The following is a 17,770-nucleotide window of genomic DNA, read 5'->3' on the forward strand; positions in this document are numbered from 1 at the left end:
AAAATGGCAGAGATTGTGGCTGAACTCGCTGCACTCCTTATCCTTCATACAGCACTGGCCCCACTAGGAAGCATATAATTGGCTGTCACAATAAGGGGCAAGCACGAGTGACCTGGAGGTTCTGTACACAGTCACAAAATAAATTTGACATGCTCAGCAAATTTTTGTCATTGTCCTGTAATGAGATCAGCTACTATAGTCTACTACAAAAAGGAATTGCTAACCACTCCACCACAGTAGTACATTCCTTAATGAAGTACAGTACTTTAATATTAAAATAATTAAATTATAATAATTATATAAAATGCATTTCAATTATATCATTCTACTTTATTATTGATGAAATTGAAGATATTTTCAACTGCATTTGTATTAATTTATCACCTTTACATCCTAAAAATATTTTTTTCTACTGTTAAGAAAACAGAAATTCTATCATTTATCAATACATATAGCATTTTTGTGAGGTTTGTGGTTGTGTTTCATTATTATATTCTCATTTACCTTACCCTCTTATTTTAACTTTCCTAATCTGTTCACATCTCCTTATAAAATTTTAAAAACATTTTACATTGTCACAAGTGGAAAATGTCTGTTATGTCTGTAAGGTATAATCAGGCTTTAAAATACACAGATAAGCAGAAGAATACAATTCTTTTCAAGTAATTAGAAGGAACATGTAGTGCTGTACCTTTTGCACGCTGTACTTCATTCTATTGTTCTTTTCTTTAGATTTTGTACCTGCCACTTTCTTTTGAAACACATATACAATAAACAAACATGAATGAGCACATTTTCAGAATCTTACCAGAAAGGACTCCTTTTTCATCGCTTTCTAGGTCTATTCTGTTGCTGTGGATAATCCGATGAACTAAACTTTTTGCCTTTTCATAGTCTTGGGTAGCCAGAAGCCATCTCAATGATTCTGGAAAAATACTGATAATACATGCAAAAAAAAAATTAATAAACTGAATAAACAGTAATTATTTCAATACTGCAAAAAGGGTAAGAGGTTATTAATAAGCTACTTCCAAACATTTACATTAAACGTACATATGGTGCAATCAGAAAGTACTCTGAAGAACTCTTCACTTTTTCCACATTTTGCTATGTTCTAGACTTGTGCTAAAATCACTTCAATTCATTTTTCCCCCCACATCAAGCAACACTCAAAACCCTAGAATGACAAAGTAAAAATAGGATATTTTAAAATTTTTGCAAATGTTTTAAAAATAAAACTAAACAAAATATCACATTGACAAAAGTATTCAGATGTTTTGCTATGATGCTTGTAATTTGATTATAATTGAAATGTTTTCCCCTGTTGTCAATTCAATCGATTGGACAAAATTAAGAAAGGCATACACCTATCTATAGAGGTCTTACAGTTTACAATGTGTATCAGAGCAATAAGCAAGCTATGAGGTTGGAGGAATAGCCTGAAGAGCTTACAGACAAGATTATGTCGAGGCTCAGATCTGAGGGAAGGCTACAAAAAATTTCCTGCAACTGCCTTCATAATTTTTAAATAGTTTGGAACAAACATGACTCTTCCTACAACTGAACACCTGGACAAACTGAGCAATCATGGGAGAATGGTCATAGTAAGAGTGGAGATCAAGAAAATGATGGTCACTCTGGTTGCGTTCCTGAGAGCCTGTGTGGAGACGGAAGAAACTTCCAAAAGGACAACCTTCACAGCAGCACTCCATCAATCTGGGCTTTATGACAGAACAAAAGCCTCTCCTCATGGAAACACATGGAAGGCTGCTTGGAGTTTGAATGAAGGCACCTAAAGGACTCTCAGACTGCAAGAAACAAAGCTATCTGGATTGATAAAGCCAAGATCAGCATCATGTCATCACCTGTGAAATAACATTTCAAAGGAGAAGCATGGTGGTGGCAACATCATGTTGGGGAGGGGGGTTGGGGGGGGCGTGTTGTTTTAGCGGTAGGCACTGAAAGACTAGACATGGTTGATGGAAAGCTTAACAGAGCAAAGTACAGAGATATTATTAATGAAATCTGCTCCAGAATGCTCTGGGCCTCAGGTCCACCTTTCAAAAGGACAACAACCCTAACCACTAAGCAAACACAGTAAAAGAGTGGTTCAGGGACAACTCTGGAATTGTTACTGAGTTTCCCAGCCTGAGCCCTTACCTAATTGAACATTTCTGGACAAACCTTAAAGTAGCTGTCCACCAATGGTCTCCAACCAGTCTGACAAAGCTTTAGAGGATCTGCAGAGAACAACTGTAGAACATCCCTAAATTCAGGTATACAAAACTTGGTGTGTCATACCCAAGAAGAATCCAGGCTATAAACACTGCCATAGGTGTACTGATGAAGTATAGAGTAAAGGGTCTGAATACTTGCGGCAGTGTAATATTTCAGTTTATTTTTCTTTAAATAAATTTGCAAAAAATTCTAAAAATCTTGTTTTCACTTTGCCATTCTGAGGTATTAAGTGCTGCTGGATGCGGAAAAAATTAATTTAAAATGATTTTAACACAAGGCTACAACATAGTAAACTGTGAAGAAAGTGAAGGGGGTCTGAATACTTTCTGAATCCACTGTATTTCTGTGTCAGAACTCCAGTATGCTGGACATATTTACATTTTTCATTTAGGTAAATTTAGCATACTTTATTTAAACCCCCAAATGAGAAATGAGTACCGGGTTGTGTTTCTGTTTTCAGCATTACAATGCACATTAAAATATGATTAATTAAAATAAACTTTAAGATGTATAAATATTTTCACTTAAGTTCAAAGTTTATTGTCATGCGCACACAGTAAGGACAAATGCTTCCCTGTACAATTAAATTCTTTCTTTGCTCTCCACACCAAATGACAAAACCAACGTATAAAGATAAACATAAATAATAAGTAGCAGATTGATAATAGATAGATAGATAGATAGATAGATACTAAGTAACAGAGGCAGCATAAAGTATAAAAACAGAACCATAAAGTGTAATGTGCAGGTAGGTGTGTGATGGACAAGTCAAATACAGTTGTGTGACGTAGATAGAATGAGGTGAACCATGGTTATAAACTCCAGTCAGTTATTTAGGAGTCTAATGGCCTTGGGAAAGACAGAGACATTTAAGTTTACTTTGTGAATTGTTTCACATACTAATATTGCAATTATTTTACCCCATTAGGGTAGACTGAGGTGGGTGGCACTGTAGTGCAGTGTTACTGCCGCCTCTATGTACTTCCTGAAGACTGGATTTCAATCCCAGGCTTTATGTTTATCCATGTGGAGACTTTACATCCTTCCCATGTCATAGTGGATTTTTCACGGAGTATTCTGATATTTCTCCCATATCACAGAGACATGAATATTAACTGGTAACTCTAAACTGGGCCTGTATGAATTGGTGTGTGCATGTGAGCGTGTCTTTAAATAGACTGCTGCATTATCCAAGGTTGGGTCCTTTCTTAAGCTTTTTGATTCCAGGATAGGCTCTTGCACCTTGTGATCCATAATTGTACAAATCGGCAAATAAAATTAAATGAATGAATTAATTTATTAAGGATATTATTTGGTCGACACTGACAAGAAATTCAACAAAATTAAATGGAAACAGAACAAAATTAAATTTAATTACCCTTAATCATTATCCAGGAGTTAATAGTCATTTAACTTATACCAGAATAACTAAGAAATTTTATTCATCTTCAGCATAGAAGTTCAATGTTGTCTGATGAAGTCTTTTATCTTTTTACTGCTACTGTGCAGCTCAAAGCTGAAAACATAAGCCTTACTCTCAAAAGGCTATGTTTGATCTTCCATAGATGTTGTTACGGTAAGAAAGGGCTATACTTGTAGCATATCAAAGGAGTGAATCATAGAAAGCAAACATCTTGTGTTATCAAAGTATGCCCAACAAGTTTATCTACTCCAAAATGAAAATAAATCCTCAGTTTTGCTCAGATTACACACCATATGTGGGATCAAACCTCACAAATACAGATAATAAACAATCTGACTTAAAATACATATAGTTGGCTGGCTCATTTGAAAAGATTATCTTACATGATGGGAGATCAAAAAGTTTTCAGCCTGAACTTGAAAGGAGAATTATAAAGTGCTAGTTTTGTAAGTGGCCAAACACAACCTTATGTTATTTCCTTATTTTAGTACACAAGTTTCTATGTGCTTCTTGTTTCAAGTCATTATGAAGAAAAAATGAAGGAAAGAGTAAAACTTACGTTGGAATTGCTAAGATAAATGTAGTAAGTGCAGTATGCTGGAGAAAACAAAGTACAAATTTCTACCAAAAAAGGCAACAAATACTGCTGAACAAGCTGGAATAATAATATAAAAAGGTTGTCTTGCTAGGCCCAACACTGGAAACAATAGAGTTAAATCATCTGCATGTCTCAGTGACACTCAATAAAAAATTACTTCTATTAGGTTTAAAGTGTAAAAAATGCTGATGAATATCAGACGGCAATGTATGTCGCATACATTTGCTGTATAGTCATCGCAAACATGCACGTATACACACACACAACTATATTTATCATTAAAGAAAGCAGACAGGTCAGTAATGCTGGAAATGAAAATCAGAATCATGAACATTGCATAACCATTTTGTCTGATCTTGGGGTGAAACTCATTTGAAATTCTGGAAACTCTGAACAAGACTGAAATAAAAATGAGAAAATGTGTAGGAGTAACTTTCCCTCCATTCGTCAAGCTGTTAGAACTGCCAAAATTACACATATGTTAGAATCTCCTGGCACAGGAAAAACACATTATTTCTCACACTTTTAAGATTGCCACCCTTACAAACAAAAATAAACCTAAATGGCCAATAATTTAAGATTTTCATTAATTTAACAATATCATGATCTATAATCGTGCAAATATTAAAACACAGTTTGACACAGTATCTCATTCTTTTGGTTTATTAGCATCAATGTACAGTATAATTGTACTAAGCTATCTTTCCTTTTCATGCTTTCAGAGGATATGTATCTTACAGTCTGCTTTTACTCTACTTCATTCATTTGTTCCCTGCAAATAATTCTTCTGACATTTCACAAAAATGTAAAATCTACTTTCTTAACTTGTGCAGTGGGTTGCCTGGCAAGGAAGAGGTTCCCAAGGAAGAAATGGTGGCTTCAGACAGAAAGAGGACCCAGAAAGTCCATGAGGTAATTACTCAGTGGGCAAAAAAGTGAAAGAGCTGATAGGAGAGAATGGTAGATGGGCTGAGGTAATGATTAACATGAGCTACACCCTCCAAGCCAGGAGACAAGGAAATTCCTACTGGGAAAACTTCCTAATGCTTATTATGGAAGGTTGGCGCTGTAAAGACAACATAAGGATTAAGTATGCAGAGATGCCTTGTAGCTGCTAAACCAAGTGTAATTGTCAGTGTCATCATGGGGTATGACACAGGCTGCCCTTCTTTATAGATAATATACATTTATGAGAATTTTAAAAAATCCACCTATCCACCATTCTTTGCTTGAACCATGTAATCTACATGAAGTCAGTATTCCGCACAAGACAAAGAGCCAAATTATTGTACTGCTGACTCACTCATATATAGTCAATTCAGAGTTGCCAATCAGCCTATCCTGTGAAACTGATTTATTATTGATTATAAAATATAAATGACAAAACAGCATTTCTGATCCCACTTCCATGTCTGTAATAATTCACAACATATGTTCTACATTTTCTTACCATAAGAAGGATATCATGAGGATAAAAGGGCAGATGATCACTGCTTGTAGAATCTGCCAGTCTCGGCAGATAGCTGCTAGACCTGGCATCAGCAGCTGCCCTCCTAGAGAAATAAAGCTAGCCACCATTGTTACCATGAAACGGTTGCTAGGGGGACAAATTTCAATCCCTAAAAGGAACAAAAAAAAATACATGGAGAGAAAAAAAAGACGTTATCATTCATAGAATCCAGTGTCCTCCTAAATCAAGAACAAAAACAGTATGAATCATAATATTGAAATTGCTAAAACAATAAACTTTTAACTGAATGGAACTAAATGAAAACCTCAGTAGATTTCCATCTCTTTACAGTAAATGCCTCAAACTGATCGGGGAAAACATTTTTCAGTCTATAAAACAAGAAACAGGCACATTAACAAAAACCCTCTCTGTTAGTCGAAATTCTGACTGGCATTTCAATGAGCTACCTCCAATAATCTTGAGTTGCCTTGGCTTTAATAAGGTCAAGGTTATCAGGATAAAAATGTCTGCTCACAACTATCACCAAAAAGAACAAATAGGACTACGTTCATTTGGTTAGAGTTGCTGAAATTTTTACTGACATGTAATTTTTTTTACATTAAATTGTTTCTTTATTTTAATATTGGCAAAGAGGAGCAGGAGGTTACATGCAATGAACTGTATATGTGAGAATTCCAGTTTTATTTTACACAATTAATACTTGTACCAGATAGCAATGATATTAACAAATTTTAAATTTTACAATAAACAAAACAAGAAAATAATTAAACCACAATGCATTTGTAAAAGTGACAATGACAATAAAGATCTATCTATCTACCTATTAAACTACATATTTAAAAAAAATGTAATTTAATAAAAAAAAAACATTCAGGATGATGAGAAACCAAAGACTAAAAAAAATATCAGAGAGAGCTGGGTAGCTTTTGGGTAAGCAGAACAGAAGGTGACCTACCTTCTAGCATCCTAAGGAATGGCTACTGTCCTGTCAATGAATCATGCCACCTTCGGCCTTTCCATACTGACATGTCTATGTCGCACTTCACTGTGAAAAGCTTACCCTGCTTTGTACTAGTTGCGTTACATTAGCAATACCTCACTTAAGAACACATTTGCCACCAAGCCAACATTTAGCATACCATACAAAAAGACAGAACCAGAAAATTGCAACTGATACAGATAATGCAGAACAGTGTGAATCATGAAGACCCACTGTTATAAAATCCATTCAATGTTGCATTTCTGCTCTGTATACAGGTGTGCCAATTGGCAATACTTACACTACCTTGAGGACGTTACTCCTTTTGGCCATGAGAGGGCACAGTGGTAAAGGATCATTAGCATTAATAGTAAACAGGGCAACAATAGATCATTGATAATTATACCACAAATATGGACACCAGTACATATCATTTAATTTAACAAAATGTCCAAACTGGTGTATTTCCATAGTTGGGTTATATCCTAGATCTGTCATATTCTGTCTGCACAAGCATCAATAAATCCCTGAAGGATTATTTTTTTTCCCAGAAACATTGTTAATTTGAGTTCAACACCCTCTTCCATGCCAAGTGAACATATCTTCAGTAAGCTTGATTTCACTGAGATTCCTGCATTTTGCTACATTTACTAGATTGTTGCTTCCTAAAGCCCACTCTTGGGAGTAGGCTGTTAAGTCCATGCCTTTTAATTACTCCAGTACAGTACAAATTTAATAGACATGTGCACTAATGGATTTGAATGCTGCAAGGTTTTGTAATTTACCATTAATTGTCTATGTCTGTAAACATGTGTAAGTGATCTGAACCCATCTTCAGAGAAGGATGCCTCTCTGTATAACAATAAACTGAAGGGAACTGAATTAAATTAAGAAGTAACACTAGTGTAACTTGGCTATCAATGATACAAACATTACTTGGTTCCAAAGTACAACTCTTCTACAGATGCACAAGTCTGGAATTTCACATCAGGTAATGTGATGATTCAACGTAAAGGATTATATGCAATGTAATAACAGAATCGTTCATTTTCCTCTGATGTACTGTAAGGCAAAGTAATAATTTCTGTAATGACTGATGTCAAAATTACACTAACAAAAAGTCTGTAACACACTCGTTCAATAAGAAGTGCAGCCAACAGACAAAAGTTGTCTGTCGTAGTTCATGCCACATTATGGCGACACTGCAGCAAATGCTAGAAGTATGAGACATTACTTTAGACCAGGGGTGGGCAAATTCATTCCTGGAGGGCAGCAGTGGCTACAGGTTTTTGTTCCAACCCAATTGCTTAATAAGAAACACTTATTGCTTGAGAAACACTTCTGCTTTATTTTAGTTATCTCCCTCGTTAAGATTATGAACCCTTATTGCTTATTTAAGTCTTAAACAGCTGCATTCTTGGTTTTTAATTGCTCCTTATTAGCAAGGAGATGCAAATGACAAAAGAAACCAGCAGTTATCCATTTTGCTTGTTACCCTTTACACCTGTGTGTATTTATTGTGCACTATTTGGTTTAATTAAATACTTGGAAGGAAAGAGAAGAGAAACAAGTGAAGGATTGAGAATTACCCATCCGTTTTACACTTCAAAGTGTTTGGATGATATCCTTAGAATGGAAAAAAAAAATCTAGGATATGAGAATGATTTGACATAGCAGAGTTAAAGCACTAACAAGCCATGAAATGTAATTATTGGCAAGGATTGTTTTCTAATTAAGCAACTGGGTTGGAACAAAAACCCGTAGCCACTGCGGCCCTCCAGGAATGAATTTGCCCACCCCTGCTTTAGACTGTACCTGTAAGAGGCGGAATGGCCGCTGTGAGGCGAACGATCTGTGCCGGCAATCAGAAGGTTGCTGGTTCAAATCCCATAAATGCCAGAAGTGACTCTACTCCTTTGGGCCCTTGAGCAAAGTCCTTAAGGTACAATTGTTTTGTTTTGGGTATGACATTAATCTGCATCCAGCTCTGCAAGCAGGTCCTCCAACTAACAGGGAAAACTTGGGGGTTGGTGGCAATATTGGCACTTCAGCCACTGTAAAAAAAAACTTCACACTGTTCTAGTGTGGTGCTGAGGAGTCACCCACTGCTCTCGGGTCCCAATCCAGGTTTGTCATGGAGTGGGTGTGGCAACGTGCTATCAGCGCATGCTCCCAAACTCTTTCTCTCTGCACAAGAGAATTGTACTGTATATTAAACCATCACTATGGTATGAAATATGTCATTAAAAGGAATATGCTATGTACCCAGACCTGATTGTTATATTAACTGTATATTTACATTTTTTAAACAACTGTGTCTATAACACTTTTAAGCAAAACATTTTTACTACATTTACTAAAAGAAACTGTGTAAACTTTCCTAACATTTCCCTACAACTCACAGTAAAAATAATACTTTCTAGCCACAATAGAGATATACAGTAGGTAGTATCTTCAAAATAGTAATTTCAAAAGTATAGGTTGTCTAAGACAGTATTGGAAAGAGATCCTTTTAATTAGATTTTCATATAATGAATGGATGTCAACCCAAAATTTACATACATTCTTCCACAAGTTGTATAAAGCACAAGCTAATGCAGAGATACCTGAAATGCATGCAAATCATGGTCCCCTGCCAGTCACAGCTCAGTGCAGAGCAAAGCATGCATGTTAGCATGATATTAATAAATGATCGATGAATAATATTTTATTTTTATTTATTGAAAAATAAATTAGCTGAAACTTTTTTGTTTTTCTATAATGTCAGCAATTTTCAACCAAATCAGTTATAATATCTTTGAGATTTTGGGGTATTTAGTTTTCTGTTGTGGAGAGGGGTGGGTTTACCACTAAATATTGGCACATCGAAATGTTCTCTCTTAGACGATACTTATTGCTCTTGATATCCCACTAACCAATAGGGTGGAAGGACAACTAAAGATTGGGTGGTGCCCTGAACACAATGTAAAATGGAAATCAAATGTTTGGTGAAGCTCAAGAAAGAAGCAAAGCTTAACGGTTAGAAAGTGCTTTTTTTTCGTTGTTGACTATGGGCAGTCTTAGAACTGGGTTATACTTGACACTGAATGCTTATGTGTACGCACCGTGGTTGCCACTCATTGCCAGCACTCCACGGACATATCCTCTGAGCAGGTCGTCAGAAATTAATGTGATGTGTGTGCAAGTTGCAATACCAGCAAAAATATGGGTGGCCTGTGTGTTCAAGTTTTGGTGATGTCAGCATCGTTGTTTACTATCAACATCTCCATAGTGACAAACATTCCTTCCAGAATAGCATGCATCAAATTGACATCTCTTTGAAAGTGGACGTGGAAACATGTAAGACAAAATGGAAGCAAATTTGACACAGATGCATCCATGCAAAGCAGAAAATGTCTGAGAGAAGAAGTGAGGATTTGGCTGTTGCAAGATAACGATGTGTGATGGCAAGCCGTGTTGCAGCTCCAACAGGACTGTAATGATGCAATACATTTAAAGTTCTCATATATCATCTTCTGTGTTGCTGTTTTAATGCTTTCTTTTTTTGCACCCACACAACAGCATCTTGCACTGCCAACTGGTGGAATCCTTCAGATTTACATAATGTATGTACGTAAGTATAGTCAGTACACTCCTTGTGTAGAAGTAGCATCCATAAGCATATACATCACATTACATCAACAATATCCCTGGTCTTAAATGCATACCAGCTCTAATCTTGGTTATCCATTCCTCTCCGTTGACGTCTAGCCTCCGGTGCAATGAAAACTAAAATGGGAACTGACAAAAAACACCTGGTTGTTGATCGTGGTGTTTAAATTGCGCAATAACTTAAAGTTGGTCTTAGATTGTGACACTTGAGTTTCTAATGGTGAATCCACAGAAATTGTGTGGCAGTCCTCAAATCTACTGCTCCCCATTTCTCACTCTTCATGTTAATACATTAGTAGGAATGTCACAAGAGCCAATATTTCAGTACTAATTCAGTAACAAAGTTCTGAAAACATAATGTTACCAGCTTTTCTACCATATGAGCTGTACCGAGAAAGCTGGTATTGTACTCAGAATAACTGCAAGTAGATGAATTACTCTGCAAGGCACAATAATACATGATAAAAACTGACTAAAAACTACTTTAAAAATGGCTCACTGAGGTAATGATACATTGCAACATCAACACACGTTGAAAAGAAAAAAACAGCAGAGGTCATGTCTGGAAATGCTTTTGTGTTCATTTCAGTGCAGGAATTGTAGTTATTGTTCAAAAAGAAAAAAAAGCCAAACACAAACACATGGGCTTGCGTTGTTGTCACTTTTGTCCCATTATGGAGTTAGTTCAAAAACAGATCTGTACATGGTTAAAGAGGGAGAAATGTTATCGATGAAATTAAGCATAATTGCTTAACTTATATTGCCATGCATTTGTAAACTGAGATGAAAAATCAAGATTAATCACCTTTAAATAGTGTCCTGCACAGCCCTGATAAATGAATGGATGCGTTGAATTCATTCTCTGATTGTAATGAGCACTTCTACAGTTGTTTATCAGTCCAAGCATCTGTTTATTTTCTAACCGGTGTATACAGTTCAGAGTTGCTCTGGGCCTGAGTGTGACTTTCATGCATCCACAGTTACGCATATAGGTCTGTGGGATGTGGGAGGACGGCCAGCGCTAAAAAGAGTTGACGCAAGAAATATTGACTCACAATTTAAAGTGGCTGTTTGGCTTGTGGGCGGCACAGTGGCGCAGTGGTAGCGCTGCTGCCTCGCAGTTAGGAGACCCGGGTTCGCTTCCCGGGTCCTCCCTGCGTGGAGTTTGCATGTTCTCCCCGTGTCTGCGTGGGTTTCCTCCGGGCACTCCGGTTTCCTCCCACAGTCCAAAGACATGCAGGTTAGGTGGATTGGCGATTCTAAATTGGCCCTAGTGTGTGCTTGGTGTGTGGATGTGTTTGTGTGTGTCCTGCGGTGGGTTGGCACCCTGCCCGGGATTGGTTCCTGCCTTGTGCCCTGTGTTGGCTGGGATTGGCTCCAGCAGACCCCCGTGACCCTGTGTTCGGATTCAGCGGGTTGGAAATTGGATGGATGGATGTTTGGCTTGTCATCAATGGTGATGACATGTGTTGCTCCATTTGTGAATTACAAAATAAAATTTATTTAGTGTTTCAATGCTTTGAACGAGAAGCCACATATGATGTGTACTGTGTTAACAGAGATGTGAAATTGCAGAAACACGCAGATAGCAGGATAATCAAAGCAATATACTTTCTTGCTAAATTTGCTTGGTTTTTGGAGGCAAATTAATGTCCATTAGTATAATCCATAAGTAAAAGCACAAATCATATATTTAACGATACTTTGAAGAATGTAACACTGTCTCAGTTATAAATTTAATGAGTTCAAGTTCTGGATTTGTACACAGGCATGAGCAATAACAAAGTCTGATCACTCAGAAGAAGCCATGAAAACAGCAAAATGAATGCTTAAACAGGAGTTCTAAAATAAAAGATGGATAGGATTAATGTAAAACTGACAAGTTTGATTTCGTACAGGAAGCTTTAAAGTTAGGACAAATGTTAAAAAAAAAAAAGGAAATAAGGAAGAAAGTACAGATTTGGAAAATGAAAACCTAAGTTTCTACCTTTAATGTGAATTAATGTGAACTAATTTGTCTAATCTGTCAAAGATTACTCGAGTAATATTTTTTAACCAGCCAATTATTCAAATATAAAACTTATAATAGCAAATATTACAAACTGGAGTTTAAAATTATGTTGTTATAAAATCTGCTTTAAAGAGTTGGTTTAAATGGAAATATATGAATTATCTGGGTAGTCATTAATTCAACAGTACATACAATATATAATAATGTTTGATGTTTTTATATTTAGTATGGATTTTAAGCTGTAGTTTTCAGTTACTGGATAGAAAATATCAGAGAATAAATTTGTCCACATGCTAAGATAAAACTGGTAGTTCATGAAATATATTTTTTATAAACACAATGCTGTTGCTCCTGTCATTTATGTATTTTATATATAATTACAGAAAAAAGCACAATATTGTTCCCTTAAATATAACGGAGGTACTTTAATAAAAAGCTATTGAATAAGATTTCTGTATTTTCTGTGATACTGAAAGGTAACTTGTATTGTAAAATTGAATTGGTTTTGGTATAGTGGTATACAAAAATTCTGGTTTGTGACATCCCTATACATAAAGTAACACAGAGGGTACCGCCACTTATGTATATCTGCTTCAAGCACTGTTTTCCACATACATTTGCATCAGACTTTAAAGAGGGACTACATACAGCTGACGAGAAACACAAAAAACACATACTGTACTTGAATGAACAACATGAACAAAGGAAAATCATAAACATCTAACAATAATAATAATAATCTATACTGAAATTTCATATTATTCCAATTGATTAACTATTTCATTTCAAAAGAATACACTCTAAAATTATATTTTGCAATGACCATCAAAAAACTCCAAGTCACTAAGAACAGTCAGAATTGACATAATGTAGGAATGTTTTACTCATGGGCAATTGTGTATAGCATGTTTAAGAGTAAGCAGCTCAAGTGACATAACAGTATTATTATTATTTACTAGCTGTCCCCTGCAGCACCGCCCACGTATTAGCGAAAAAGGGCAGTGATGGCCTGTAGCCTCTGTCTCAGATTAACGTGAATATATCACTCCTGCAAGTGAACTATGATTCTTAGTGCAATGAGAAATTCACAAAATCAACTGGAACGTTCAAGCAAATTATAGAAAAAAACTTGATCTAAATCCGTGAAGCAGTTTACTCGTTTGCTAGCTAAGTGGAGGTACAGTAAGGTACATACCCCAAGACTGGCGCTTAAGTGAGGAGGCCCCCCCCCCCCCCCCCCCCTTGGCCCACTGTGTGTCTCTCAGATTCATACAAATAAATTGGTAACGCAAGCGAACTATGATGCATAGCATAATGAGAGAAGTCATAAAATCAACCGGAATGTTCAAGCAAATTATAGATAATAAATCCGTTAAGTAGTTCTCTTGTGTAAAGCGGACAGACATACAGATGTTGAATTTTATATAGAGAGAGATTATTTGACTGATGCCTTTATCCAGAGTGACTTAGCTGCAGCATTTGAGAGTTTCATTTCTTATGTTTTTCCCGTTGGAGCAGGTAGATTAAATGACATGCTAATGGTCACACAGTGTCAAGGTATGAAGTCAAAGTCTTAACAACTTCACTACACTGACTGCCAATAATATTAGCCTTTGGTGAGACAAAAAAAACTATAAATATTGCAATATCATATACAGAAAAGCACTTACTTAGTTACATAGTACTTCTGATAGCACCAGATTAACAGTTGGCAATATAACTGAGGCCCACTGTCTTAAGAAACTTTCTCAGGCAAATCCAGCTAACACAGCTAGTACTTATATAAACAGTTATAGTAACAATTAAGTTACCGATTCTGAACAATTACATAAGTGATTTCATTAAGGGACAATGGTATGTGTGTTTATGTATACAGTATGTGCAGTCAGCTTTATCCTAATTATTAGGCTGCCAGCTAATCATCCAAATAATGTTTATCTTCTAGAGACTGTATTTTTTTATGTCAGGCACGTTGTACCAAGCCAATTAAAGTATAGAGATGGTCATTGGTTAGCTCATTTCTCCCAGAAAGTTAAAGGAAAATAGAGCTGCTTTGATAAGTTGTTTTTAAGAGCTTCATATAGAGATGGTTGTGATATAGAGGGTCTGCAGCTTAGCAACTGGTGGTCAGTTTTTAAAATAAATAACTGCTGACTCACATAGCTGTGTGGAATTTGTGGAGTGATCTACAGTAGACGGGGCGCACCTGTATGGGATTGTGTGGTTTGTCTTGATTGCTTTATTGGCTTCATGCGGTTTGTGTTAGAGGCGCTGAACCCAAGGAGGTATATAAGGGGGATTCGGATAAGTGAGAGGGGAGGCCGAAAACAAAGTAGCCAAACAGAAGGTGAAGACAGTGCTCTGTCACTCAGTACCAGAGGAGTGGAGGCAAGCAGTCTGGGCCCCACAGCTGATTGGTTGTTTGCTGAACAGCTAACGGGTAGCAAGGGATGAGCGATATCTCCCTAGGGATCCAGTAGGCACCAAGTTTTTGTGTTGTGTGTGAGGAAGATGGAAGAGGCGGCTTGGGGAATCACGGCAGATGCACCGATGGGAGGTAGTCATGATGGATGCCGTAGCTGGAAGGGACTGCAGCTGCTGACGTCTCTGCCATCTATGAAACTTGTGATGGGTGAGCCAGGGAGAGAATGAGAGGAGATGTGCTGGGGTGAAGGAGATTGAGACAGAGAAAGAGGATGGAGGTAAAATGGGGCAAGAGAAGCAGGATAGCAACATCCAGGAGGACAGATGCCGCAGCTGAGAAAAGAGAGAGGTGAAGTGTGGATGCCTCACATCTGGGGATTTTATGCGAGAACCCTGACTTTGTTTTACCTATGGCTTTTAAACTATTTATTGCATTTTTTAACCTTCACCATGATCACCAGATTACTTATTTATGGCATTATTTATTCATGGTGGGATGAAGCACTGCACTGTTTTACTGTTTCGTTTTGACTATATTTTAAAGGCACTTGTAATAAATGCCCCCACATTTTACTCCCATCCTTTGCTGTCAGTTTGTGTTCTCACTTGCTATGACTCATCGCTTCGTTACTTTACAGGGGATGCGGTTTTAAGAGGAGTGTGGAGCCAACCCTTCGCCACAATGGTACAGATCACTATAAACAAATTAGTGCTCTACAGCTGAAGCACAATCACTGTTAGGGCTCTTGGTCAAATTACATTTAACACAAATTAACTTTTGTATTTTTTTTTCCTATTTTGTGACAGTTACCAAAAAAACAAATATTAAAAATTTTAGTAGCTCACTAATTGTTTCAGCAGCCATTGACTGACAAGTTTATTTTCAAAATGCAGCTAAAATTAAAACTCAAATGAGTTACACAGGTATGATATGTGGCTAGTCAAGCAAGAAAATGAAATACTAAGCTGTTTTGTCAGTAGGCCTTTCAACATTTCAGTATACTGACACCTTAGCATGCTATTTTTTCATTCATAAACTGAATTCTGCCTCCTGCACTCCCAGTTTTGATTCACTGGATGGACAAACTCCTTTAAAAACCCATTCAGCACCACTTGTCTAGCTTTGGTAAGACAGGCCTAGACATATTAAAATCTCTCTAATGCCACTACCTTTATACTTTAGACACAACTTTGTGGCTATAATCCATCTACTCTTTTGACAGAAATGATTGATTTGAAAAGAAAAAAAAAGCTTTATCTTTTTATGTTGCACAATTCAAATAAATTTATAGCAATTAAACAGTTAAAAGTTATATTTATGCACATTTTCATTTCTTTGTAAATGTCAAAATAATGAACTTTAACTTTCCAAAAAATCACATGCATACTTTGTTCTTTATAAAGTAATCTGGCTGGCTGACTGCCAATGGCTTTTATTAGAGATGAGGTATGATTGGTTTAGGAAAATTATTGAACTCTGACAATATAACTGCAATAAACTTGTCAAATATAAACATGTCAAATAAGACCAAATTATCAGACTGGCCTTGTTTCACACATTTCTGATTTGTTAAGGCCATTCTAAGAAAATAAGTTCAACATGTTTCACTAGATAAAAAAAGCAATACTGTGCAGTCCAGTGTTTCTCATCTGCTCAAGTGAGCGACATTGCTACAAGGTATATTTCTATTCAAAGCTCTTACCCTAATTTTAACAAAGGGGAAAATCACCCTTTTTGACATATAGTCGCACTGTAACAGCACACTCACAAAACTGTTCATCTATCTGCTTCTTGAAGAAGCAGACATACTTCTGTAAATGAAATAAAGCTTATACACCACTTCCTAAACAGACCCAATCAAAAACCTGCTATAGTCCATAGCTGCAACAGTCCTTATAAGTTAGGTGGCAGGAGGCATTCTCCTGAAAATGAGTAGATCAAAAGTAAGTAATTTTGTTTACATTTAACATAGAGGAAGAAATGAGTGCCTGATGACACCATGTTCAGTAATACCTGAACTTGTGCTTGTCATTTACAGTATTGAAGACTTACAGTGAAATATGTTATTTTGCGCCACCTTCTGTGAGCACAGAAAATATCTGAAAAAGATATGGAGGACTTGCACAGACTAAAAGTATATTTCTAGACGTTTCACACTTGTGTCTTTTTAAAAAGATTTTTTAGAAATGCACTGCTGGCATTTGATTCACTCTTAACAGCACTGCAAATAAACGATGCTTTACTGCAAAGCAGTTCGCTTTGGAGATGAACATTTTAGTGGAAAATTACAATTGATGCAAACCACAAAGAAGAGATATAAAATGGTTTGTGATAAATGTTATTATCCATCTATGCACCAAAATAGATGAACTTCACCTTTACAAAATAAATGGTGAGCATCTCATGCTTGAGCATTTTAAATTCTTTTCTTAATACTAATTTATGTAGATACTGCAACATAAGGTGTTCTTCTTTACCAAATCTTGTTACTAAAATTTCACACCACCACAATGATCAAAAGCAATTTGTCACAGCATAAAAGTAATGGATGGATGGAACAGCAGTTTGCTCTATCTAGTGAAGGAAATTAGGAGCCAGAGTATCCTGGAGCAGTGTTTCCCGACATGGGTCATGAGTTTCTGTTCTTTATAATAGTAGTGGGTCTCGGCTAGTTGCCTAAGCGAACAGCATTGCCACGTGATATATGTCTGCTCCCAGCTCTGACGCACTCAATTCACTGCGAGGGACCACCCACCCCACTCTAATGACCATCTTTGATTCACAAAGGCATATGGGTTACGAAGACACATGCATGTCAAAAAGTGGGTCACAGCACCAAAAGGGTTGAGAAACACTGTTCTAGAGGGCTATATCATATGCTTTGCAAGTACATTCAATGAATATACTTGTATTAATGTTTAAGACTACAATTTACATAAAAAGAGAATGACTATTAAAGAAATGCATGCAAAAC

At 36.5% G+C, this 17,770-nt stretch overlaps 1 protein-coding gene across 1 annotated transcript in view; it reads right to left on the bottom strand.

Annotated features, from left to right (window-relative positions):
• LOC114653608 (solute carrier family 22 member 23) overlaps positions 1-17,770 on the bottom strand; it is a 223,721-nt gene that overhangs the window by 51,056 nt on the left and 154,895 nt on the right. The window contains exons 4-5 of the mRNA XM_028804013.2: positions 5,710-5,878; positions 809-936 (exon numbers count right to left, since the gene is read on the bottom strand). Of these exons, the coding sequence (XP_028659846.1) occupies positions 809-936; positions 5,710-5,878 (297 nt within the window). The remainder of the gene's footprint in view (positions 1-808; positions 937-5,709; positions 5,879-17,770) is intronic.

The sequence above is a fragment of the Erpetoichthys calabaricus genome, chromosome 6 (genome assembly GCF_900747795.2).
Source record: "Erpetoichthys calabaricus chromosome 6, fErpCal1.3, whole genome shotgun sequence".
NCBI classification, from domain to species: Eukaryota; Metazoa; Chordata; class Cladistia; order Polypteriformes; family Polypteridae; genus Erpetoichthys; species Erpetoichthys calabaricus.